We start from the raw sequence: 18,946 nt of genomic DNA on the forward strand, positions 1-18,946 counted from the left end.
TTGTATGAAAAATATAGAACTATAGAAATTACTGAAGGAGAAGTTTCTCAAACTTCAAATGCTGCAAGTAATGATGAAATTGATAATTTTATGCAAGGTTTTCTAGGTCTTAATTCTACTAACCATGATAATATTAAAGAATATCTTAATCAGTCTTTAGAAACTGTAACACCTAGGAAATCTAAAAGACTAAACTAGGCCTAAGTGAGAGGGGTAGGGCCAAGGAAGAGGGAAAGAGCCAAGGAAAGGGCTAGGGCAGCCTACTCTTCCATAGACACTGCCCACCTTCCCACAACCACCACCATGGCTCGTGGTGTTACTCATAGTGGTGAGGCAGTTGCTACCCCAAGGCTGGCCAAAACAGCCTCCTCCACACGAGGTCCTTGATGGCTCATGAAGGCCACCACGGCCGTGGGAGGGCTCGGGGTCTTCACTTATCCTTTGGGGGGGGGGGGGGTAAAGGGGTGGAACCCTAGATACTGGTTCAAGGACCATGGAGGGAACCACAACTTGTGGTAGGGACCACAGCTCGTGGGACCTCACGTGGTCATGAGGCAGACTACTGTAGGCTAAGGGAAATTTGGGTCTTTCCGATTTTAATTGGATTAATACCATGTCATTTTGCCTAAGCCTAGGACCCCTATATAAGTAATTTTAACCCCAAAACTTACCCATTCAAGTCATTATTCTCAAAACCAAAAAGAAAATCAAAGATCTTCCTCTTCAAAATATTTCTCTCTCTAGAAACTTGAAGAAGAAGAAATGATTCAAGCTAGGATCAAGGTCAAGTCTCAATTACTCCATTGAAGTTAAGCTTTGGGCTTTGAGGTATGATAGTTTTCATCCATGTATTCCTTCCATCCATGGAGTTCCCAAATTGCTCAATTTCAAAGATTAGAATTCCCCAATTGAGTTAGGATTTTCTTCAATTATCATAGGTTCTCTTCAATGTTGATTTAAATGATTGAATTATGATATCTTATGAATGAATTGATGAATTACAATGATTTTATGATGATTACCCCCATGAACCCATGTAATCCCCATGTTTTCAAGTTATGAATCATATGATGTGAGATTTTTGATCTTCAAGGAATAGTTTTATGAAATTAAGCACGTATTGCAAGATTTACATGAATTTATGATGAAATCCATATCTAAACCATATTTTATAAGTGTTGATGATTGAAAGTGGGTTTTGACCTTGGAAGGGTAAATTATGAAATTATGCATGTCTTTATGAACTCTATGCAAATGTTTTAAGGATGCTTTGATAGTAAAGTATCAATGATTATTATGATGTGTTATTGAAAGGATTTTTATCATAAACACAGAATAGCATGATGTGAAAGGTTTCTGACATAATAAGGATTCTTAGGTTGAAAGGCTCGCTCACCTAATTGAATCAAAGATTAAATTATATTATAAAAGATCATGGACGGTGAAATGTTTTTTCATGCATGGTCTAATGAGCTATCCTAACGAAATTAATTTGATTTGGTTGTCCAAGGGCACCTTTTCATGTGTAATGAAGTCAAGTAAGAAATGTCTATTCTGTGGGATTTATGCTTAGCACCGAGTGGTTATTGAATATGAGATGGAATCTCTCACGATAGTAGAGGCCGGGTTTTCGAAGTAATCTCATGAGATGGAAGCCCTCACGTCAGTAGAGGCCGAGTTTATAGTAGCAATCTCCTTATCTCATAACTATGTGCCCCCATAGGTTGATTAGATGTGGGATCCACTTAAGCTAGATTGTCATGGCTCTACCTTGGCAAGTAGGACAACCTTTTTCGGTGTGGGAAACACTGGGGATCATGTTATAGCTCACATGATCTCATGTCTGTTAAGGCTAATTCCCCACAAGTAATAATGAAATAAGGTTACTTCAAGAAGTATCACATATAAGTTTCAAAGGTTTTAAAGATGAAGTTAACTTGCATTGACCATGATTTATGACTTATGTTTTATAACTCTTTCATATGATATTTAACTTGGTCAATTGCATGTCATGAAATGAAATGTCCCTTTTTGCATGATTTCAAATGTTCTATGCATGGCTATCATACTTGGTACATTTTTTTTGTACTAACGCATACTCTTGCCTACATTTTCCCCAAATGTAGGGTCCAACATTCAGGGTGCTCAGCTTCATGGCTAGTTGGTGATTTGATTGATTCTCGAGCTTTGGTGAGTCCTCATGCTTCGAGGACGGAGCTTTATTGTTTTAGTCTCTTTCATGTATTTCTCTTTTGGACATGATGCAAAAGCTAGGCTCAATTTCATTCTATTGTATTAGATGGTTGTGATGAGACAAGAGTTTAGACTTCCGCTTTTCGTTTTATAAAATGTTTTGAACTTGAACTACTGTTTTACTCTTATTGTTATATTTCTTATGTTATGAGAGCTAAGTGGCTTGTATGGAGTCCTTCGGGGTTCTATACGCCATGTTACATCTAGGGGGTACCCCTGGGTCGTGACAAACTTGGTAATTAGAGCACAATGTTTAGAATAGTCCTAGGATGTCTTATAAGCCACGTCTAGTAGAGTCTTGTTCATGAGTGTGTATGGCGCCACATTTATGAATGAGAGGATACAAGATGATTAGGAAACTCAATTACTTTCATTACTCTTAAGTCGTGCGATAGAGTTTAACTCTATAAGGTCTCTATCCTAATCCTTATCCTATGTTCTTGAGGATATTGCTACCCGAAGAGCGTATGCTACAAGGAATGCGAAGGAGATTGCGGAACAAGAAGATCCTCCCCAAGCTCCTCAAGTTCTGGTCGATCCTTTGGCTGAGCAAGTGTCAAATGCAGAGTTTAGGGCGGTTTTCAAGTATTGGCCCAGGCTATGACGGCCCAAGCAAATAGGGAGGTAATGGTTCCCATGAACCCAAATGTGGGTACGACGACTTCAAGAGTAAGAGACTTCACAAGAATGAACCCTCCGGAGTTTCATGGTTCCTAAGATGAGGAAGATCCTCAAGAATTTATTGATGAGGTCTATAAGGTTTTGATGATCATGGGAGTTATACCGATGGAAAAGGTGGAGTTGGCCACTTACCAATTGAAAGGTGTGGCTCAAGTATGGTATAACTAATGGAAAGAAGGGAGATCGAAAGATGAAGGTCCTCTTGATTGGGAGAAGTTTAAGGCCATTTTTCTTGATAGGTTATTTCCCCTTGAGATGAGGGAAGCCAAGGTGCTTGAGCTCATTAACCTTCGACAGGGAAGTATGAGTGTGAGGGAATATGCTCTAAATTTCACTCAATTGTCCAAGTATGCTCCGTCAATGGTTGCAGATTCAAGGGCTAGGATGAGTAAGTTTGTATCAGATGTGTCCGAAATGGTGGTTAAGGAGTGCCAAACCGCAATGCTCATTCATGACATGGAAATCTTTCGTCTTATGGTGCATACACAACAAATTGAGGAGGAAAAACTTAAGGAAAAGTCTAGGGAGGTAAAATGGGCTAGGACCAGTGATGAAAATTTCTCTAATGCAAGGTCCGATGGACAAGGTCATCCTTGATTTTGACAAAGGTTTTCCGGTCAAGGTTCCTACAATGCTCCTCCTAAGTTCAACAAAGATAGGGTGTCTAACCCTAAGCATCAAGGAGGTAATGGTAGTGTTTCTTCATTGCCTAGGCCTAATTGTACTAAGTGTGGAAAGAAGCACGATGGTAAGTGCCTAGCCAACACAGATGGCTGTTTTGGTTGTGGTAAGACTGGTTACAAAATGAGGGATTGCCCGATGCTTGTGGCTAAAGAAAGAGAGGGCAAACAAGCTACTCCTCATGGTTTGGGTTCCAATGATCCTAAGCAAAACCGGTTCTATGCGCATCAGACTCGAGGTGAACAAGAAGGTTCTCCTAATATGGTTACCGGTATGTTGAAAGTTTTCCAACTTGATGTATATGCTTTACTTGATCCCGGTGCTACCTTGTCTTTTGTGATGCCATATGTGGCTATGAGGTTTGATGTGCTCCCTGATGTGTTGTTAGAACCTTCTGTTGTCTCTACTCCTGCTGGTGATTTTATTGCGGCTATGAGGGTCTATAGAAAGTGTCATGTTTCCTTGTCCCATAGAGTTACTCTTGTTGACTTGGTAGATCTTGATATGTTAGACTTTGATGTTATCTTGGGTATGGATTTGTTGCACTTATGTAATGCTTCTATCAATTGTAGAACTCGTGTAGTCAAGTTTCAGTTCCCAAATGAGCTTATCCTAGAATGCAAGGCGGGAAATTATATGCCTAAGGGTCAGTTTGTTTCTTATCTTAAATCTAGAAATATTATCTCTAAGGGTTGTTTTTACCATCTAGTTAGGGTGAGGGATGTAGATTCTGAAACCCCTACTCTTGAGTCGGTCCCCGTTATAAGTGAATTTCTAGAAGTATTCCTGATGACTTACTCGGTATTCCTTCTGAGCGGGAAATAGACTTCGGTATTGACCTTCTCTCAGATACGCAACCTATCTCTATTCCTCCTTACTGTACGGCTCTGGCAAAACTTAAGGAGTTGAAACAACAATTGAAGGATTTGTTGGATAATGGTTTCATCTGACCGAGTATCTCTTCATGGGTTGCTCCAGTTTTATTTGTGAAAAAGAAATATGGTTCTCTTCGGGTGTGTATAGATTATCGATAGTTGAAAAAGGTGACCATTAAGAATAAGTATCCTCTCCCAAGGATAAATGATTTATTTGACCAATTCTAGGGGCAAGTTATTTCTCTAAGAACCAATTGAGGGTGAAAAATGATGACATTCTGAAAATGGCTTTTCAAACTCGGTATGGTCATTATGAGTTTTTATTGATGTCGTTTAGGTTGACTAATGTCACGCCCCGAGGTTATACCCTAGACGCAGACACAGGAACAAGGATCACGAGTGACCCCAAGCTAACACTGCTGGCATATCATAAGCATACTAAAGTAAACTGAATCAATAAAACACTGTGCGGAAGCTAAAAAATATGATAATCTGAAAAGATGGGTAATACCCATATACTATATGAGTAAAGAAAACTGAATGTTTGAATACAAATGAAAAGTAAAACTCTAAAACTATGGCTGAAACTAACTATGTCTGAAATAAGCCTCTAAACTGACTAGAAATATTGGGACATGCCCCAGTTAAATCTAGCAAAAACTGAAAACTAAAGACTAAAATGGAAAGATAACATGTCAACTGTTCTCGAAGAATGAGGACTCATCACTGATGTTGCTGAACTGAAGATTGGGAATCGATCTATGTGTGATCTGACTGTTGAGGACCTGAACCTATATCACAAGAAGATGTAGCGCAGAGTATGCGTCAGTACTTGAAAGGTATTGAGCCTGCATGATAAAGTACAGCTAAATAATAAACCAAAGCATAATTTCTGAGCAATGATAAGAGATAAACATGATACCAAACTGAAAACACTGAATCATGAACTACTGAATGCAATGATCAAGTTTATAACATGCTGAAACTGAAATCTGACTGTAATGGATAAAATGGTCAATGCAATAGAATCTGACTGAATTGTGGGAGCTACTAATAACCGACATAAAACCACATGATCTAAATGTGGATTCCGATATATACACCCCATCGAGAGGACCCAATATACCCTGCCAGAGGTATAGAGGCATGACTGGCGTGATCACTAAATGATGCCAACAGAGGGGACTTACAACGTACGGGGCACGTAGTTCTAGGACTTGCGGGTGAATGACCCTAGTCCACTCGATATTAAGCTTATCCCAATTGATTATGTAATTTGGCAATTTATAACTGAAATGTTGTAATACTGGATAGCTCAAAATACTGACATGTTAACTGAAAATGCAACATTAATGTACTGATAATGAAACATTCATAACTAGAGCATGTATAACTGAATAAACTAACCAGCATGTGCAATTCATGAACTAAAAGAACTACATAGCTAGGGTTCTGAATTTATGAAGGAATTTATACCAAACCATACTAAAATCATGAAAATATGATTAGGAATATTAAAGTAACTAATTTATATTGATCTGCTGAAATTCTAGAAACCCTAGGTCTAGCTAATATTAAGAGAATCAAGAATCTTAGTGAATTCTAGGGACCTAATGGGCGAAAGTAACCCACTAGTGAAATCCCACATACCTGGTGACGAATTCCATGGAGAAATCTTTCAATTTCGAGGCTGAAATTGATGAAAACCTGCTGCATTCTTGGACTAGGGCTTGGTCGACTCTTTCTTCTTCTGCATTCTAATTTTCTATGTTTTTGGTGAATGATTTGCTTAGGGTAGATTCTAATTTAGTTACTTGGCTAAAACTAACCAAAACTGCATAGTTAGGGGTTAAACGACGTAGCATAGAGGTCTAACGCATAAGGAAAAGACCAATAGACTCATGACTTAAACGTTGTCGGGGTCATCGACGGACCATGTATTGACCGACGGTCCTGCTGGTCAATCGTCGATCGGCAAGTGGGAGCTGAAACTGGGGGTGTGATCCACGGACACAGACCATGGTTTATAACCTAACCTACGATCCGTAGGTCCGATCGTGGGTCGATATTTAGATGAATATCTGGGGTTTTCTTGGGAAGGGTCACAAGTATCCATCCACGTACCAACAACACGGGCCATGGGTCACCCTACATTCCATGAGTGGCAACCGTGGGTTGCACTTGCAACTCTGAAATCTTCATTTTGGTATGTTCTAGCATACGGGGTGTTACATTATCTACCCCTTGAGAACATTCGTCCTCGAATAAAGACTAAACTAGTTGAAATAGAGGGAGAGAGCTGAACCCCTACCACTAAACACTGGAAACTAATTTCTGACTGAACTAAATTCCAAAAACATGCAAATACGCTGAAAATGCAAGTACAACCTGAAGGAACATGATGCTAAGACTAAAACTGCGCATGAATGAATGAAAAACTGAAGAGGAACTATTACCTCAAGCTAGAATGGAATCAGAATGAAAGAGGTGAAGATACTTGGCCTTCATGGCTGCTTCTGCTTCCCAAGTAGCTTTCTTTATGGACTAAGTCCTCCATAAAACCTTGCAAAATCGACTTCTTTGTTTCTCAACCTTCGAACCTGACGATCAAGGATTTCAACTGGTACCTCTTAAAAAGTGAGACTATCCTTCACTATCACGCTTTCTAAAGGTACAATAGATGTTGGGTCACCCACACACTTCTTCAACAACGAAATGTGAAAAACTGGATGCACTGCTGCTAGTTTTGCTGGCAACTCTAACTCATAAGCCACTTAGCCAACTCTTTTCAAGATATTGTAAGGACCTACTTATCTAGGACTCAGCTTCCCTTTCTTGCCAAATCTCATCACCCCCTTCATAGGTGACACTTTCAGAAAAACCCAATCATCAACTTGGAACTCTAATTCCTTTCTCATTACATCTGCATAGGACTTCTGGCGACTCTAGGATGTCTTTAGTCTATCTCTAATTTGTTGCACTTTCTCCATAACATCATGAACTGAATCTGGCCCTATCAAGGCTGCTTCACCTATTTCAAACCAACCAACTAGAGATCTACATATACGCCCATACAATGCCTTATAAGGGGCCATCTGAATGCTGGAATGGTAACAATTATTGTAGGCGAACTCTATAAGAGGAAGGTGATCATCCCAACTACCCTTGAAATCGATCACACAAGCTCTTAACATGTCCTCTAAGGTATGAATGGTACGCTCTGCCTGACCATCCGTTTGTGGATGAAATGTTGTGCTAAGATCAACCTGAGTACCAAGACCTTTCTGAAACGACTTCTAGAAATGAGAGGTAAACTGAGGACCTCTATTCGAGATGATAGACAAAGGTACCCCATACAACCTGACTATCTTATTAATGTAAATTTTGGCGTAGTCATCCACCGAATCTGTAGTCTTGACCACCAAAAAGTGCGCAAACTTAGTAACTCTATCAACTATCACCCAAATGGAGACATGTTGTCTGCGAGTACGAGGTAAACCTGTGATGAATTCCATGTTGATCACTTCCCACTTCCAAATAGGAATGTCGATCTCTTGAGTCATACCTTCTAGTTTCTGATGTTCTACCTTGACTTGCTGACAATTGGGGCACTTAGCCACAAAATCCGCTATATCCCTTTTCATACCATTCCACCAAAAGACTTCCCACAGATCACGGTACATCTTAGTGGCGCCTGGATGAATAAAATATCTAGAGTTATGGGATTCTGTGAGAATCTGCTGTCTCAACTCACCGACCTTAGGAACACATAATCAACCTTGATAGCAAAGCACACCATCTCCCCATTGGGAGGAAACCTCAACTCTGTCCTGATGGACTGCACCACTAAGTTGGAACAATATCAGATCACTGTCTTGTTTTTCCTTAACCTCCGCTACCAATGATGATTCTGACCCATTCTGGAGTATTACACCACCATCTGATATGCTCATAAGATGAACTCCTAAGCGAGCAAGTCTATGAACATCTTTTGCTAGTTCCTTTCTTTGTTCCTCAACATGGGCTACACTACCGATAGATAGTCTACTCAGGGCATCTGCTACCACATTGGCCTTACCAGGATGGTAATCCACACTCATATCATAATTCTTGAGGAACTCAAGCCATATCCTCTGGCGTAGATTCAACTCTTTCTGGGTGAACACATACTAAAGGCTCTTATGGTCTGTGAACACATCTACGTGAACACCATACAAGTAATGTCTCCAAATGTTAAGTGCAAACACCACTGCTACAAGCTCGAGGTCATTAGTTGGATAGTTGTTCTCATGCACCTTAAGCTATCTAGAAGCATAAGCTATAACCTTACCTCGCTACATCAACACACAACCTAGGCCGACTCTGGATGCATCATAGAAGATAACATAACTGTCTGAACCATCTGGTAGAGTCAAAATGGGAGTTGTAGTCAACCTAGTTTTCAGTTCTGCGAAGCTTTTCTCACAATCATCTGACCACTGAAACTTAACCTTTTTCTGAGTCAACTTAATCAATGGAGAGGCTATGGATGAAAATCCTTCCACGAACCTTCTGTAATAACCAGCCAAACCTAAGACACATCTGATATATGTAGGAGAGGTAGGTCTGGTCCATTGTTTCACTGCTTTTATTTTTTGAGAATTCACTCGGATCCCTTCGCTAGACACTATGTGACCAAGGAAAGCAACGGATTGCAACCAAAACTCACATTTGCTAATCTTAGCGAATAACTGGCGATCCTTGAGAGTTTGCAGGATAACCCTCAAATGATTCGCATATTCTTCCTCGTTCCTAGAGTAAATGAGGATATCATCAATAAAGACGATAACGAAGATGTTCAAATATTGCTTGAACACTCTGTTCATCAAATCCATGACAACTGCAGGAGCATTGGTTAGTCCAAATGACATAACTACAAATTCATAATAACCATACAGAGTTCTGAAGGCTGTTTTTGGGATGTCACTATCTCTGACTCTGAGCTGATGATAACCGGATCTGAGGTCTATCTTTGAGAAATGACTAGCACTTTGAAGTTTGTCAAAAAAGTCATCAATCCTGGGGATGGGGTAGTTATTCTTGATTGTGACTTTGTTCAACTGCCTATAGTTAATGCACATTCTAAGAGAACCATCTTTCTTCTTCAAGAAAAACATTGGTGCACCCCATGGGGAAACACTGGGTCTGATGAAGCCCTTATCTAGAAGATCTTTCAACTGCTCTTTCAGTTCCTTAAGCTCATCTAGAGCTATTCTGTAAGGAAGAATAGAAATAGGCTGGTTATCTGGAAGGAGATCAACTCCAAAGTCAATTTCCCTTTCAGAAGGAACTCCAGGAAGATCTTCTGTAAACACTTTTGGGAACTCATTTACTACTGTAATTGACTCAAGAGTTGGGGTTTCGGAGCTTGAATCCTTAACCCGAACTAGATGATAGAGAAACGCCTTAGAAATCATCTTTTTGGCCTTAAGGTAAGAAATGAATCGACCCATAGGCACTATGCTACTACCCTTTCATTCTAAGATTATTTCGTCTGGAAACTGAAAACGAACAATCCTAGTTCTACAATCGACTGAGGCATAACAGGAATGTAACAAATCCATGCCTAGAATGACATCGAAGTACCATTTCCAACTCTACAAGATTTGCTGAGGTGATTTTCTGAGAGACTGTGACAAGGCAGTTTATGTATACCCGTCTAGCTATAACTGGGTCACCGACTGAAGTAGAGACTGAGAAGGGTTCTGAGAGGGTTTTTGGACTAACATCGAATTTGACTGCTATATAAGGAGTTACAAAGGAAAGAGTAGCCTCTGGATGTAACAATGCATAAACATTTAAGTCAAAGACTCGTAACGTACCTGTGACTACATTCGGAGTATCTTCTTGATCCAGGGGAGCCTGAAGAGAATACAACTTGTTTTGGCGCTGCCCGCCACCTGTACCAGATGAGTTACCCTGCTGAGTCGGGAGACCTACTGGTGCTGCTGAAGTTGTGACTGAGCTCTACTATTATTGTCCCTTTGACCCTATTTAGATGGACAATCTTTCAACCTGTGACCAGACTGTCCATACCCAAAACATCCTTCTTTTCCTGCAAGGCACTCACTCGGATGGTTATTACCACACTTTGGACAAGTTGGGTAGGTTCTGGTGCCTGAAACACTCCCCTGAGACTTATAGCCTGATGCCCTACCCTTCTGATCATTTCAAAACTTGGAAGATGGAACACTAGCCGATGAAGGTGCTGGAGTTGAAGACTTTGTTGAAAGTGCGAGCGATTTCCACCACCCAATTTCTGTTGAGAATAGTCATAGTTGCCTATCCTAGCCTTCTTATTCTCCTTGGCCTGTTCCCTAAGCTTATCACCCTAAACCTGTTGCGCATGAGTCATGAGCCTATAGATGTTAATATTTTCTAGCAACATAGCATTCCTACACTCTATTTTCACTAAGTTTGACACTCAATACAGAAACTTGTTCATTTGAGCCCTGGAATTATCAACCATGTGAGGAGCATACCTGGAGAGTTGTGTGAACTTGAGTCGATACTCTTGGACCGTCATAGAACCCTGCCTCAAATTCATAAACTCCTGAGCTTTGGCTTCCCTCAACACTCTTGGGAAGAACCTGTCCAGAAAGGCCTCACTAAAGCATTCCCAAGTAATAGGAGCTCCATATGTACCCTTGTTCTCTTTCCACTAAGTATACCAAATATGAGCTACATCTTTAAGCTGGTAAGATGCCAACTCAACCCGATCATTCCCAATTACATGTATCACTCCAAAGATCTTCTTGACCTCATCAATGAAGTTTTGGGGATTCTTACCAATTTGTGATCCTAAGAACTCAGGCAGATTCATCTTAACAAATCCCCAAATCTAGCTGTAGCTGACCCAATATTAGCATTTGTCGGAACTGGAACCTGCTGATTATTCTTGTTGGTCACACTCTGAGCCAACAACTGGATAGCATTCCGAAATTCAACATTCAAAACTTCCTGATCTGGGACTGGAGGAGCTACGTTTGCATTCCTGGCACTCGCATTCCTTACGTAAGCTCTACGAGGAGGCATGATCTGAAACGCATAACGAAGGATTAGAATGAGAAGTTGGATCATACCTCACGCATAATACGAGTAGCAAGAAAATGAAGTTTTCCTAAAATACTTCGTAGCCTCCCTCTCATTAGATGTGGTGCACTTTACACCCATGAAAAGGACTCTACTTAGTGCAGCTTTTCAGACATCCTAGGACACTTAAACCTAGTGCTTTGATACCAAGTTAATCACTCCCCGAGGTTACCCCCTGGACACGGAAACGAGACCTAGGATCACAAGTGTAACGACCCAGAAAATGATAGAGTGAAACTAGAGCCTCACATGTGAGTTTGGAGTCGAGAACTTAATGAAATGATTATATTTGAATTTGACCCAAAAAGTTCTTAAAAATGTGCTTCGGAAGTTACCGGAAACTTGTTTAGCTGTATATAAAAAGATCCGTTTCGTTTTTCGAAAATCCGACTTCATATTCTTGTTTAGGAGGTCAAATTGAGTGGGAAATGGGTCTAACCCAAATTTTAGAGCAACCGTATCAAAATCCGAAATTTCCAAGTGAAGCCTTTTTCGAGGGTCTACTTTGGAGGGTCATATCTCCTAGCACACAAATTATTTGGGTGGCCAATAATATATCCATGGAAAGCCCTTTGAGTTAGCTACCTAACTCACTTAGTTTCACCTCATTCGGAGTTCGGACGAAGAAGTTATACCCATTTTCGTAAAGTCTGTCCGGCAGAAAATGCAAATTCCAGTAGCTAATTTTACTGTTCATTACTGTTCACCCGCCTGAAATTTTTTCTAAGTGTTGGACCATTTTTTTCAAAGGACTTATATTATTTCCTAGATACCATAATCCAATTCCCATCCCAAAAAAAAACATTTCCCTCTCTACAATCCTCCATTTAAGAAGAAGAAGAAGTGGGAGCTAGGGCTTTGGATTCAAGGCTTTCTTCATCAAATTTCGTGGGAGATCATAGCAAAGGTATGGTGGTCTTGATCCTTGTCTAATTTTCCATTCAAGGAGCCAAATCCAAAGTTATTTCAAAGTATGAAAAATCTAGGTTTTCACTCAATCTCATGGGTTCTTCCACCAAATGGTTTTAAAAGGTTTCTAATGGCACTTTATGGTTATATTGTTGTTGTATTGACGATTTAAGATGAAAATACTCCATGAACCCATGATTTCTCTCTATTCCTAGTTTATGCCTTTATGAAGTGGGTTGCTAGATAATGAATGTATATGAATCAAACTTGTTTAAAGGTCTTTAGATTGTTGAAGTATGTCATTACCCATGCTTATTTTATAGTGTATTGTTGGTGTATTGGTATGTGAGGCTTATGGCCTTAAAGGCATAGTATGAGAAATTGGAGTGTTATCATGACATTATACGAATGAGAATTCAAGGAAGATAATGTGATCATGTTATGAATGTAAAGGTGTTGTTGTAGGTTGTTCACTGGTTTGGTTGCATAATTACTACCCTAATTTCCATGCTCTTTGATTTCATTACATGCCTTCAAGGTGTTTGACAAAATGTCCAACTATGGAGAATTGATGAATCGATGCTTTAAAGTTTGAGTTATGAGATGTATGGAAATCTAGAGATGTGTTGATGAGACTCATGAATGTTGATGATATAATATGAAGGATTCTTCAATATAAATGTACCTTGAATCGGTAGGCTTATGGCACCCTTCCACACATGCTTATAATGAACCTTGGATCGGTAGGCTAATGGCACCCTTCCATTAATGATAAGTAATGAACCTTGGATTCGGTAGGCCTATGGCACCTTTCCATAAAGGTTAATGATGAGACTTGAATCGGTAGGCCCATGGCACCCTTTCAAGAGGAGTTAATGAGCTTTCCTAAATGTACCTTGAATCGGTAGGCTTATGGCACCCTTTCATGTGTTAAATAATGTACCTTGAATCGGTAGGCTTATGGCACCCTTTCATGTGTGATGATGTCAAAGTAATGAACTATTCTATGGGAATGTAGGCTAAGCACCGAGCGGATTTGGTTAGATGGAAACTCCCCTGGCAGTTAGGCATGAGTTTCAATGATCGTCTACCTTATCCCATAAACTATGTGCCCGCATAGGAAGCTAGTGGATCCATTAAGCTATATATACTGGTCTTCCTTAGGCAAGTAGACCACCTCTTTTCGGTGTGGGGATTCATGACACCGGATTCCATGACAAGCTCTCATGGTCTATGTCGGTTAAACGCTTACTTCCCATCATGTGAGATTTCATTATGGTTTCTTGACAGGTTCTACAAAGTATAGGTAGTAGTATGGGATGCTACCTATACATTGCACGAGTAGGCTTGGAGAGGGTCATAGTGAGTTTCTCTAAATCCTAATGACTGTGACATGAATGTACCCTAAATGAGGTTATTAAAGAATGTTGGCTCTTAAATGCTTAATATGTTATGCATGTTATACTTGGGTTATATTACGAGTTATTTTCCCTTGTCATGTCTTAATTAATGATATACCTCTTATGTATGAATATTGTGCAAAGGTGAAAGAAAGGAATGATAAGTTACTTTAAGTGACCTAAATGTGGTACCTTAGTATGGATAGTGGTATGGGACGCCATCCATACATTGCACGAGGTATAACATAAGGGTTCTTGAGGTGAAGGTCCAAGGTAAAGGTTTTCATGTTGATATTGTTTAAAGGTGATATTATGACTTACTTGATGTTATGCTTGTCTTGTATGTCTTTTATGCTATTGTTCATGATATTTCAAAAAGGTGGCATAATGCATGGTTTCTAACTAAAATGTCCCTTTTTAAGCATGTTTTGCATGGTCATCATACTTAGTACATTTTGTGTACTAACCCATATTCTTCATATTTTTACTATAAGTGTAGGTTCCGGCAAGTGATCCCTCCTAGCTAGTTTGAAGTGTTGGATTGCTTTCCTCCAAGACTTGGTATGTCCTCATGGATTCGAGGACAAGACTTTTAAGTTCTTTTGTTCATGTAATGGACTTCTTTTGATTGTAAAGGGCCGTGTCCCTACTTATGTTTTGCGACTGTGTCTAAGATGGCCATGTGAGACTTAGACTTCCGCTGTGTGTTTTTAAAGTTGTTTTAAGAAGTTTAAATGTGTGGATGTAAATAAGTTTTTTTTTTATTATTCCGCACTATTTTCATTATTGAATGCAATGAATGACTATGTGGCTTGTATAAGACCCCTTCGGGGTCGAGTACGCCTTGTTACGACTTGGGGGTGCTCCCGGGTCGTGACAACAAGTGACCCCAAGCTAACCATGTTGGCATATCATAAGCATACTAAAGTAAACTGAATCAATAAAACGTTGTGTGGAAGCTAAATCATATGATAATCTGAAATGATAGGGAATACCCATATACTATCTGAATAAAGAAAACTGAGAGTTTGAATACAAATGAAAAGTCAAACTTAAATACTAAAGTTGAAACTAACTATGTCTAAAATAAGCCTCTAAACTTACTAGAAGTATTGGGACATGCCCCAGTTAAATCTAGCAAAACTGAAAACTAAAGACTAAAATGGAAAGATAACATGTCAATTGTCCTCGAAAGATGAGGACTCACCACTAATGCTGCTGAAATGAATATCCGGAACCTGTCTATGTTTGATCTGATTGCGTACCTCAACCTACAACACGAGAAAATGTAGTGCAGAGTATGCGTCAGTACTTGAAAGGTACTGAGCATGTAGGATAGAGTAAAGTTGAATAATAACATAACTGAACCAAAGCATAATGTCTGAGCAATGATAACAGATAAACATGATACTAAACTGAAAACACCGAATCATGAACTACTGAATGCAATGATTAACTTTATAACATGCTAAGACTAATATCTGATTGTAACTGATAACATGGTCAATGCAATAGAATCTGACTGAACTGTGGGAGCTACTAATAACCGACATAAAACGACATGAGCTAAATGTGGAGTCCGATGTATACGCCCCATCGAGAGGACCCAATATACCCTGCCATAGGTATAGAGGCATGACTGGCGTGACCACTAAAATGATGCCCACAAAGGGGACTTACAACCTACAGGGACCGTAGTTCTAGGACTTGCAGGTGATTGACCCTAGTCCACTCAGTATTAAGCTTCTCCTAATTGGTTTGGTAATTTAGCAATTTATAACTGAAATGTATTATTAATGTATTGATACTTAAACATACATAACTGGAGCATGTATAACTAAATAAACTGACCTAGCATGTGCAATTCATGAACTAAAAGAACTACATAGCTAAGGTTCTGAATTTATGAAGGAATTTATACCAAACCATACTAAAATCATGAAAATATGATTAGGAACATTTAAGTAACTAATTTATATTGATCTGCTGAAATTCTAGAAACCCTAGGTCTAGATAATATTAAGGGAGCCAAGAATCTGACTGAATTCTAGGGACCTAATGGGCGAAAGGAACCCACTAGTGAAATTCCACATACCTGTTGATCGGGGCTGAAATCGATGAAAACCTATTGCGTTCTTGGACCAGGGCTTGGTCGACTCTTTCTCCTTCTGCGTTCTAATTTTCTAAGTTTTTGGTGAAGGATTTGCTTAGGGTAGATTCTAGTTTAGTTACTAGGCTAAAACTAACCAAAACTACGTAGTTTAGGGGTCCAACGCATAAGAAAAATACCAAAAGACCCCTGACTTAAAAGTTGTCGGGGTCACCGACGGACGGGACCGATGGTCCATGCTGGTCAACCGTCGATCGGCGAATGGGAGCTGAAACTGGGGGTTTGATCCACGGTCTGTGAACTGATCTACGGTCTGTAGGTTCGATCGTGGGTCGACACTTAGATGAATTTCTAGGGTTTTCTGGGGAAGGGTTAAATATAGCCATCTACAGACCAACAACACAGGCCGTGGATCACCCTAAGTTCCGTGAGTGGCAACCGTAGGTTGCACCTGAAACTTTGAAATCTGCATTTTGGTCTGTTCTAGCATACGAGGTTTTACAACTAATGCTCCGACGACGTTTATGGACTTGAGGAATAGGGTGTTTAGACAATACCTTGACATGTTTGTGATAGTGTTTATCGATGATATTTTGATTTATTCAAGGAGTGAGAATGAGCATGTTGATCATTTGAGAATTGTATTGCAAGTTCATAAGGACCAACAACTTTTTGTAAAGTTTAGCAAGTGTGAATTTTGGTTAAGGTCGGTAGCTTTCCTTTGCCATATTGTTTCGAGTAAGGGTATTGAGGTAGATCCTAGGAAGACGGATGTGGTCAAAAGTTGGCCTAGACCTCTAGCTCCCTCAGATATTAGAAGTTTCTTAGGTTTGGCTGATTACTATAGAAGGTTTGTTGAGGGTTTCTCTTCAATTGTCTCTCCTTTGACGACTTTGACTCAAAAGAAGGCTAAGTTTGTGTGGTTCGAAGCTTATGAAAAGGGTTTCTAAGAGTTGAAGGATAGACTAACTTCCACTCCGGTGTTGACCTTACCAGAAGGAACAAATGGTTTTGTGGTTTATTGTGAGGGCACCAGAATTGGGCTAGGGTGTGTGCTTATGCAAAATGGGAAAGTTATTGCCTATGCCTCAAGCCAACTTAAAGTCCATGAGAAAAATTATCCGACTCACGACCTTGAGTTAGCGGCGGTCATTTTTTCCTTAAAGATTTAGAGACACTATTTGTATGGAGTACATGTAGACGTGTTTACCGATCACAAGAGTTTGCAATATGTGTTTAATCAAAAACATTTGAATCTTCGCCAAAGAAGGTGGCTTGAGTTATTGAAGGATTATGACATGAGTGTCTTTTATCACCTCGGTAAAGCTAATATGGTAGTGGATGCTCTTAGTCGGTTATCTATGGGTAGTGTTGTTCATATTGAAGAGGGAAAAAAAGAGTTGGTTCGAGATGTTCACAGATTGGCTCGGTTAGGTGTTCAACTTGTGGACTTCACCAAAGGTGGTGTCATGGTTCACCATGGTTTCGAATCGTCGTTTGTGGCGGATGTGAAAGCCAAGAATGGTCTTGATCCAATTTTGGTAGAATTGAAAGGGGCGATGCTTAAGAAATCCGTTGAGGTTTTCTCCCAAAGGGGAGATGGTGTGCTTATATACCAAGGTTGGTTGTGTGTTCCAAATGTGGATGACTTGAGGGAACAAATTTTGACCAAAGCCCATGGTTCGCGGTATTCATTTCACCCGCCATCAAGATGTATCGTGACTTACGGGAGGTCTATTGGTGGAATGGGGTGAAGAAAAATATTGCGGGAATTGTGGATAAGTGTCCAAATTACCAACAAGTAAAGGTTGAGCATCAAAAACTAGGAGGTATGTCCCAAGATATTAGTATTCCTACTTGGAAGTGGGAAGACTTGAATATGGATTTTATAGTTTGTTTGCCTCGCACCCGGCGACAACATGACTCTATTTGGGTGATAGTAGATCGGATAATGAAATTGGCTTATTTCCTCCCCGTCAAAGTTTCTTATTCGGCGGAGGACTATGACAAGATATATTTGAGAGAAATGGTAAAGTTGCATGGAGTTCCTTTGTCCATTATTTCTGATCGTGATACCCAATTCACTTCTCAATTTTGGAAGTCATTCCAAAAGGGTCTTGGCACTAAGGTTAAGCTTAGCACAGCTTTTCACCCCCAAACCGATGGGCAAGCGAAGTGAACTATCCAAACTTTAGAGGATATGTTGAGAGCATGTGTCATCGATTTCAAGGGAAGTTGGGATGATCACTTGCCATTGATAGAGTTCACTTATAATAATAGCTACCATTCTAGTATTAGTATGGCCCCATTTGAAGCTCTTTATGGTAGGAGGTGTAGGTCTCCTATAGGGTGGTTTAAGGTGGGTGAATTTAGTCTCATAGGTCCTGGATTGGTACAAGAGGCCATGGGGAAAGTTCGGCTTATAAGGGAAAGTGGAAAACGGCCCAAAGTAGACAAAAGTCGTATTCCCATGTGAGAGAAGAGATCTAGAGTTTAATGTTAACAATTAGGTTTACTTAAAAATCTCACCCATGAAGGGTGTAATGAGGTTTGGTAAGAAGGGGAAGCTTAGTCCCCGGTATGTAGGCCTATATAAAAATTTGAGACGTGTTGGTAAGGTTGCTTATAAGCTAGAATTGATAAATGAGTTGGCAATAGTGCATCCGCTTTTCCATGTCTCTATGCTTAAGAAGTGTGTTGGAGATCCGACATCCATAGTTTCCCTAGAAGGGTTGGGAGTTGATGAAAGTCTTTCTTATGAGGAAGTTCGGGTTGAGATCTTGGACCGACAAGTTAAGAAGTTGAAGGAAATAGCTTCTGTGGAGGTTTTGTGGAGGAATCAATTAGTTGAGGGTGCTACTTCGAAGGCCGAGTCCGATATGAAGTCTCGACATCCTTATCTTTTT

The 18,946-nt window shown here is 39.9% G+C and overlaps 1 protein-coding gene across 1 annotated transcript; it reads left to right on the top strand.

The window, feature by feature from the left end:
• The first annotated feature begins 3,294 nt into the window (after positions 1–3,294).
• LOC125833108 (uncharacterized) lies at positions 3,295–4,220 on the top strand. The gene is made up of 4 exons (XM_049512255.1): positions 3,295–3,481; positions 3,557–3,886; positions 4,004–4,071; positions 4,188–4,220. The coding sequence occupies exons 1-4, from the start codon at positions 3,295–3,297 to the stop codon at positions 4,218–4,220; spliced, it is 618 nt and encodes a 205-aa protein (XP_049368212.1).
• The last annotated feature ends 14,726 nt before the right edge of the window (positions 4,221–18,946 follow it).

The sequence above is a fragment of the Solanum verrucosum genome, unplaced genomic scaffold (assembly GCF_900185275.1).
Source record: "Solanum verrucosum unplaced genomic scaffold, falcon-dt-bn FXZP01000036.1, whole genome shotgun sequence".
Taxonomy (NCBI): domain Eukaryota; kingdom Viridiplantae; phylum Streptophyta; class Magnoliopsida; order Solanales; family Solanaceae; genus Solanum; species Solanum verrucosum.

What these genes read in the sequence shown, in the direction of transcription:
- LOC125833108 (XM_049512255.1), top strand. Translation starts at nt 3,295, where the DNA reads ATGGTTGCAGATTCAAGGGCTAGGATGAGTAAGTTTGTATCAGATGTG. An exon ending in GGTAAAATGGGCTAGGACCA is followed by an intron (nt 3,482 to 3,556) that starts GTGATGAAAATT and finishes TTTCCGGTCAAG; the next exon opens with GTTCCTACAATGCTCCTCCT. An exon ending in TTCTCCTAATATGGTTACCG is followed by an intron (nt 3,887 to 4,003) that starts GTATGTTGAAAG and finishes ATGTGTTGTTAG; the next exon opens with AACCTTCTGTTGTCTCTACT.